The following is a 7,982-nucleotide window of genomic DNA, read 5'->3' on the forward strand; positions in this document are numbered from 1 at the left end:
ATAAATGGTTATACCATAGTAGGTCTGCAGTTACAAATGTTAATAAGCAGTAACGCATTGATTTTGTTGCAGATGTCCTGCAGCTCTTTTCCAGATGGCAGGCAGTCAGACAGTCCATTGTAGAGGTCTCCTTAATGAATTAAAGAGCTTAAGCAGACAAGCATGGTCTGAGGAGGACTGAGTTGAGCTGAGTTGTTCTGTGAAGAGGGACTATAAACCAGTTTAAAATGGAAATGCCGCAGAGTGCCGCCTTATGTATCTTGCTTTTCAGTGAGCAGTTCAGTCATATTCAAACAGCGCATTCAGAGTCTCGATTGCCACATTCTTTATCAGTCAGTCTTTACTGAGAGTCTCACTCAGCTATGACTCAGCCTTGCCGCAAAACAAACCTTCTGCTCGCTCCTGGCACGACAAACACCAGCAAGAGGGCTCCTGATGAGTGAAACAAGGCTGTTCATGTGTGAAAGGATTTGACAATAGTGAACCCAAATCCCAAGTTCTTAAAAAATGTTGTATGATATTTGGTCCCAGTGACAGCATAGCAGGATATCAAGTAATTTATGTTTCAAGTTCAGTGTGAAAATTAAGTGTAAATTATACAAATAGAACTGTCCACTGTCACCATCTGCCGTTTGTCTTACTGTTTAAATGGGCAATCAGGGCAATTACATAACCTAAAATAACTTACAAAAACCATTTGTGGACAGCCTTCCAAAATATTTAAAATGAGTGAAAACACAATTTAGTTACTGAGTTTAGTAACTCAAAAGATGAATTTAATCATGACTATATATTGTATAAGAAGAGCACATGTTTGTGTCGTGTTTTTGAACATATGCCACCATATAGGCCAATAACTGTCTGTTTTGACACCAAAATGTTTCACCATTGTGCCTCCTATCATGATTTTTTTGAAATTCTGATTTCATTTTTCTCTATAAGAGAATCTTAGCTTATCTCTTGCTGAGCTGCTGAAGTGGTGCAGTCTCAGTTGGATGTGGACTCCAGTCTCCAGTATTTCTGTTTTCACAGAGACAGAATTAATATTCACTTAATTTTTTTAGTCACAGACTAAAGACATTCATGACCCTCAAAACACTTATATATAGACAATGCAGATAACCTGACCAAGAAATATTGTGTAAGAGATGCACATTTAAACGTGTCCTGCATTTGTAATCCTTAAAGACTTAGTTCACTCTAAATTTAAAGAATAGATGAAATAGAAAAATAAAACATATTTTCTTGCTTACATCTGATGGTATCTTGCCATGTAGATAGTTTTGGTTTGATTTTTCTAGGTTTCATGGTATCTGCCTCCACACTTATTCTATTGAGGTGAAATGAATACAGTTTGTGGTGATCACATGAAAATTAAACAGTTAAAAATATTCCCCAGAAAGATCTCTTTCCAGAAACAGTGTCATTTTCTACACTGCAAATGGAAAAGAGTTTTTGTAGAGACTATTTCTTTAGCACAAAGTATGTTCACAAAGGTTTCTCTGCTCTGCATGTGCCCGACAGAGCACAACTTTTTTGGTTGATTGGCCATTTGACATTTATTTAAGCTGGAGGAAAATCGATCAGTCTGTCAGCCACCTTTCACACCTTCAGGTGGTGAGTCTCTGACAATTTGTCAGTTGCATTTATCAAAGTCATCACTGATCAGTATTGCATCTGGAACCAGTCAGGTTGACGCCTTGAATTCCTGTTTTTGCTCATTGTTTTTTGGGCCTGACGTTGCTATTTAGCAGTTGACACAGAACAGTTTATAGGAATCATTTTATCTTTTTTTTTTTTTTTTGGTTAAACAGGAAGAAACCAACTGAAACCATTGTATATACAGACATGAAAACCTTTGCTTTGGTACAAAAAGGAATCAGGGATCAGTTATTTCCTGAGGAAATCCTTACACATCAAAAGACCAACATGAGCTCACTGTGCCAGGAATGACTGGCATGTGAATGTGGTGTATATCAAAACATATAATCACAATACTATCTTTACTGCTACTATCGTAATGATTAGCAGACCTTACATGTAGGCGGCTGTATACCGCAGCAGCAGCAGCAGGACAGCTGTTCTTAGGATGAGACCTGATTGGTTCATTATGTTCACCTAGCTGCTGGTGCCAGTCCGCAGACACTTGAAATCACAACTTCACAGTTTTGTCTGTTAAGTTCAGATTCTGTTGTTGTCCCACTGTCTATCTAATAAAGATCGTAGATTTATATCAAATCTACTACTAAAGAAACCTCAAACATCTGTAGCTTGGTAACAAAACGTTGGCAGGGAGAGGGTCTGTGATACAAGAAGGGATGTGAAAAAGGAGAAAAAGATACAGTACAATATCTGATTTAAATAAGAGCTAAAATAAAAAAAGGAATGTGAAGTCGTAGGTTTGCGTTCCTTCAAAAAAAAAAAAAAAAGAACATGACAATGATATGAACTGTGAAAGCACTGTATCTGCATTCCTGTGAAAGGACGTTACAGTGGGTGTGATCATAAATCCTGCATCTTTGGAAAAAAAGAGGAAGAAACATGAGCTTGCATTCAGCTTGAATGTAACATTAGTTTGAAGGGGTAAAAAGTTTGGGACTAGACCTGCAGCACAACAGAATAATCAAAAAATATATATCAAAATATTTGATTTGGTCAGCTGAAGTTTAAATGCAGTCTTTTCAGCCTGCCCAAACATAAAAAGCAAACCACCTGTCTGAGCCCTCTTCAGACCTGGTTGTGTTGTGTCAGTATGCCTTTGGTGCTTGGTGGAATTAGTGGCCAGCTCACAGGTCTTGTTTCTGTTGTTTTTAGTCAACTGCAGGATGTATTCTTTTTAAAAAAGGCACTTAGTTTAATCTTTCCATGGCTGTCTGAAAAGATGCTATAGGTAATTCTGACTTTTTAGAACTTGTACAGCTATTAGTTATAAATATTTTCCATTCTGTCTACATGATTTTACCATATGATATGGAGATAATAATAATAATCTTTATTTAAATAGCACTTTTCATAAACAGAATGCAGCTCAAAGTGCTTTGACAAATATAAAATAGACAAGCTGTTAAAACAGGGAAATCATAAAAAAAACTAACAACAACAAAAAAAAAAATTTTTTTAAATGCTACTAAAAACATGTGGTTGGTGAACACAAATGACAGAAAGCTGTTTTACAGTCTATGTTTTATCAAACACAAAGATTTAACAACAATTGTATGTACAACCATGTACAGTGTTCAGCACAATATTACAAGAATGTCAAAAGACTAAAACACTTTATTGATAAGGTCAGGTAATTAAAGTATCTTCTAAACAAAAAAGCTGCAGCAGGCTTACGTCCACACATTTGATTACTGTAAATAATATGACTTTAACAATGAAATAACTTACAACATTAGTCTACTTTGTTTGGTGTATGTTCCCCTATTATTACAGGTACTTTAAAAAAGGTTCTCATAATAAAAGTAGCTTTTAATTACAAGTCCCCTAAGTGGGCAGTGTTATTTGCCAACCATGAAAAGTAATTCTTTCACAAAAAAGTGCTGGGCAGTAAAGCTGGCTACAAAAATGGCTTTAAATCCAAAGCCTCTCATCATGAGGATCTCTCATGTATAGCTCGAAAATAATAAATATCAGTGCATAACAATTACATTAAGGTTAGTTAGGTTTAGTTCAAGATGAAATGCCCTTTAAATGGTATAATACAAAAAAAAAGTTTAGATGTTTACACAACTATTAGAGGAGCAGCCAAATACAATGTTTATAAAAGGTTAATAACAATAGAAATATCTGAAAAAACATCACTAATACAAACACATTTTTGGATGTTAAAAAAGTTGCTGTACACAAGACAATCATGGTATGTTTAAAGAAATAGTAAAATAAAATGAGACCCTATGTCTGTATACAACATTCAAAATGCAGTAGGTAAACATTTGTTGTGAAAACTAAATAGCAACAACAGTTTTACCCTGCAAAACACAGACATCAAGATTACCCTGTAAAGGAGCTTTTATCTTTTAAGTTTAGCTTGAACTAATCTACATCAGAGCAGACAGAGTTGAAAATGACCCCCTCACCTGCCTGTGGTCTGTGTCAGCCTGAGGAGAAGACAGTGCTGTCAGGGGAGGCTGATCACAGACCTACTGTTCTCAGTCCAAAAGCACAGAGGTTTGAAAACCTCTATGACAAAATCAGTCAGTTTCCTACAGCGTGTCAGTACTTTTGACCTTTCCCATGGCACATCCAATGTAGAGATCGCTGTGTGTTCTGAGTCAGTGGTTGTGACCAGGTGTTTGATAGCTTCTCTTGTTGTCTGCACAGTACATTGTCACGTTTTACTCTCATCTCATTTCACCAGTTTCTGGCCTCACTCGTCGGTGATGGGCACCTCTCTGTCTGGTTGTGTTTTCCTGTGGGAAAAAAAATAATTTATTAGTGAGATATTGGAATAAAACATATAGTTTTAGTGTAACTATACTGAAAGGGGAGCTTAAAAACCTGCTATAGACTTGATCTCCATGTGACTTACAAACATCTGTAGTTTGCTTGAAACTAAATGTAGGATTCCATGAAAGTCTTGGACAACAAACTACAGTCAGACACACTATGGCTGCATGTTATGGTTGGATGATGCACATTCTGACATTTACTTTTCAGCAGCACAAGAGGGTGTAATTTTTCAAAAAAGAGTTTTAAAGGATTGTAAAACAAGTCTATAACCTGTTTTACCAAACAAATGGCAATGCTAGAAAATTCTCTCCGGCTAATTCTCCTAGTAATGTCAAGACAAAACCAAATCAAATGAACAACTAATAAAACTGCGACTAATGTACTGTACTATATACTACACATGTTTTAATTATGGGTTGTATGCATGGTGAGAACATACACTTTCAATTAGGTGAGAACAATTTAAGTCTTGGTATTTCATTTCAGTGAGATCTTTTTTGTTTGTTTGTTTTGTTTTGTTTTGTTTTTTTTAAGTAATCATTTTAGGCACATATTACTACTTATTACTATCTTTCCTGTGACTAAATATGGAGAGAGTTGGCTCAGATAAGAGATTGACAAGAAGCATCTTACAGCATGTCATTAAATAAAGGTGTTAAAATGGTAATGTATATAATGCAATGTACATTCATGTAGGTTTTCTGTGAACTGTAAGAGAGTGAATGGACGCACTCGTGTTTGGTGAGGGGGGCTTTATCGCAGGTGACCTCTTTGAGCTGCCCCCCCTCCTTGGTGGCTGCCTGTTGCATACTGCCTCTAGGAGTGGATAGACCCTTTAGGTTCACATCTCTGCAGCCAGAACACACACCAAGGTTTGAATTACAGTGATGATAATCTTCTGATATACACAATGCTTTGTGCACATTGACAGGCCTTAAACACAAACACAACACACATTCCCTCAAAGACTTTTCCAAATAGTTTCTCTTCACCGTCACACCGACTTACCCATTAGTGGTTCCTTCTTCAAGCATTTTGAGGCCTTGGATTTTCTGTCCAAAGAGTTTTACACCAATTGACATGAGAAGGCCGCAGCGATTTCTGTAGCAGCAGGTGGCATCTACCACCAGGAACACCACCAGGAAGATCACCATGACAATGCCAACCACGCTGCCTTTGGTCATGGTGCGGCTGGTCACTTTGAGGAGAGATGACAAAGTCTAGATGACCAAACTGAATGTACGGCAAACACCTTCAATGTGAGAAGCAACTCATTTTTCTTTGTGGATTTTTCAGAAAATATTGTTGCTGTATAATTCATCTCAGAGCATTTTCTGGCTGACATGCTAAAGTGCGAGGTGGTGAAAGTAGGAGGATACGTACTAGGCCGGTCTGCGATGGTGAAGTTGAACGTGGCAGGGATAGAGGAACCATTAGCATTGACTGCTATGACTTCCAGTTGATAGTCTGACCCAAAAGACAGGTCTGGAAGGGAGACAGAGTCAGCATTGGAGGGCAGCTGCGTCTCTTTCCACTCAGCCCCTTCTGTATCCTGGTTAAAGAGAGCAGAGGAGAGGGGGGATGAAAGTCAGGAAACAAAAGGATCAATGAAGAGGAAGAGGCTGAGCGTCTCTTACCTGTCTGTAACGTATGTTGAAGTGCAGCAGAGGCAATCCACCATCATCAGTCTGTTTAAGAGGGACAGAGAAGGAGTTGCCCTCTACTTTTATCTCATCAGATGACAAAACTGGACTGTCAGGTTCACCTACAGGCAGGAAGCAGGGAGAGGGGAAAGAATTGATGACCAATGATTTGCACAGTCAGGAACAATAATGGACATCCAATCATTTGACTTAGTTATACTTATTCATCTAGGGCTACATACAGCTTGACTGAGCATGCCAGGTTATTATTTCATGATGTGCTTTACCTCCTGGTTGATGGTAGATTACATGGTCAACATCATCGACAGCATCAGTGAACATCAGGCAGCAGATGATGATGTCATGGAAATATTATCATGATGGTTGCATAAGAGATGAACAAGAAACATTTATTATAGCAGATTTACAGATGTGGAGATACAGAATGTGTACTCTATATTATGCATCAATATATGCACAAAATTATACAATTATGCAAATGAATAAATGTTCAAATATGTGAACACACACACTAATTATGTAGTTAATACACCACACATGTTGTAGATTTGGTGTGTGCTGTCAGTGTTTGTTGCTAATGTTTTAGAAATAATGCCTTGCACTTACGAATTCCCAGGGAACGAACGCTTTTTTTGTCAGAGAACTGTCCCAATCCTACTGCGTTCAAGGCAGCCAAACGCACTGTGTACAGTGTGTACGGCTTGAGGGAAGTGATAACAAGGGGATCTATAAAAGCACAAACGCATATACACGCAGAAAAAGACAAATCAGCTTATGTACAAAATGAAATGTTATTACGTATGTATCTGTACATGTAAAGGGAGTATACAGTTTAAGGTGTAAGCAGGTGTCATGAATCAATATATGAATCATGACACACAACTGCAAAGACTCTATGAAGAACAAATGATCTACCTGAAACAGGTACTGTGACCTCCTTCCACTGTCCTGCTTCACTTTGCCTCCACTGCAGAACAAAACTTGTGATTGGCGTTCCTCCACTAACGGGTGGGGTTTTAAGGGAGAAGAGGATTGAGGTCGGTCCAGGTGAGACTGACAGGTATTGAGGTGGACCGGGCTTGGCTGTGGGTCAGGGAAGAGTAATGAAGAAGGAAAAATAAATGTTGGAAAATGTCAAAGAAACATGTCTGTGTGAAGGTTACAGCTATTTTTCCTTCATTTAACTCATATTTCTTTCTGAAATACAAAGCTCAATATGAACTCTTACTGTAGATGGCAACATCTCTGGATGCATTCCCAGAAATGCTAACAGCCATGCAGGAATACAATCCGCCATCAGAGGGCATTATCTCATTTATAACCAACACACCATCCTTTACACGGATGCGACCAGCAGTAGAGTCCTGACAGAGGCAGAGGAAAAAAAGGAAAGTCACATTTTAGAAATACGGCTTTTTTATCTTTTTTATCAGATTATCACAAGGGTCCACATCTAGACTCCTGGTCATGTGCAAAAAGCAGCATTGTTACTGTATCATACGTTTATTTCTAAATGCAAATGCTGGAGTGTTGTTTGTTGAGCAATAGATAATAGCCATAATTATATCAGCTATCAATGGCAAAGAGGGGCATCTTTTTGAATTTACAGTTTCAGGTTTGCTGCCTGAAGATAAACGTCTGTAGTCGAGTGTATGTGTTTACATGTCCACACGCTCTCACCAGTGTCTGTCCATTGTGCTTGTTGAGCCAGTGCAGCTTAGGCTGAGGATGGCCAGAGATGTTACAGGACACAGATACTTGCTCACCCACTGGTACACTCAGCTGCTCTGCTGACACAAATACCTCTGGGGCCTCTGAAATACAACATCTCAATTATAATGATGAAATGTAATCACCTCAACAAAA

The 7,982-nt window shown here is 38.2% G+C and overlaps 1 protein-coding gene across 3 annotated transcripts in view; it reads right to left on the reverse strand.

Annotated features, from left to right (window-relative positions):
* Positions 1-2,971: 2,971 nt before the first annotated feature.
* Positions 2,972-7,982, reverse strand: part of ncam3 (neural cell adhesion molecule 3) — a 10,916-nt gene continuing 5,905 nt past the window's right edge. For 2 of the 3 annotated variants that reach the window (XM_071469872.1, XM_071469873.1), the window contains 9 exons: positions 7,797-7,930; positions 7,345-7,480; positions 7,032-7,199; positions 6,722-6,842; positions 6,090-6,219; positions 5,836-6,004; positions 5,461-5,650; positions 5,185-5,301; positions 2,972-4,412 (listed from right to left, as the gene is read on the reverse strand). In XM_071469872.1, the coding sequence (XP_071325973.1) occupies positions 4,370-4,412; positions 5,185-5,301; positions 5,461-5,650; positions 5,836-6,004; positions 6,090-6,219; positions 6,722-6,842; positions 7,032-7,199; positions 7,345-7,480; positions 7,797-7,930 (1,208 nt within the window). In that variant the 3' untranslated portion in view covers positions 2,972-4,369. The remainder of the gene's footprint in view (positions 4,413-5,184; positions 5,302-5,460; positions 5,651-5,835; positions 6,005-6,089; positions 6,220-6,721; positions 6,843-7,031; positions 7,200-7,344; positions 7,481-7,796; positions 7,931-7,982) is intronic. The other variant, XM_071469874.1, reaches the window with a different exon arrangement.

The sequence above is a fragment of the Trachinotus anak genome, unplaced genomic scaffold (genome assembly GCF_046630095.1).
Source record: "Trachinotus anak isolate AG129_WGS33_773 ecotype Australia unplaced genomic scaffold, CSIRO_AGI_Tana_v1 ptg000032l, whole genome shotgun sequence".
Lineage (NCBI taxonomy): Eukaryota > Metazoa > Chordata > Actinopteri > Carangiformes > Carangidae > Trachinotus > Trachinotus anak.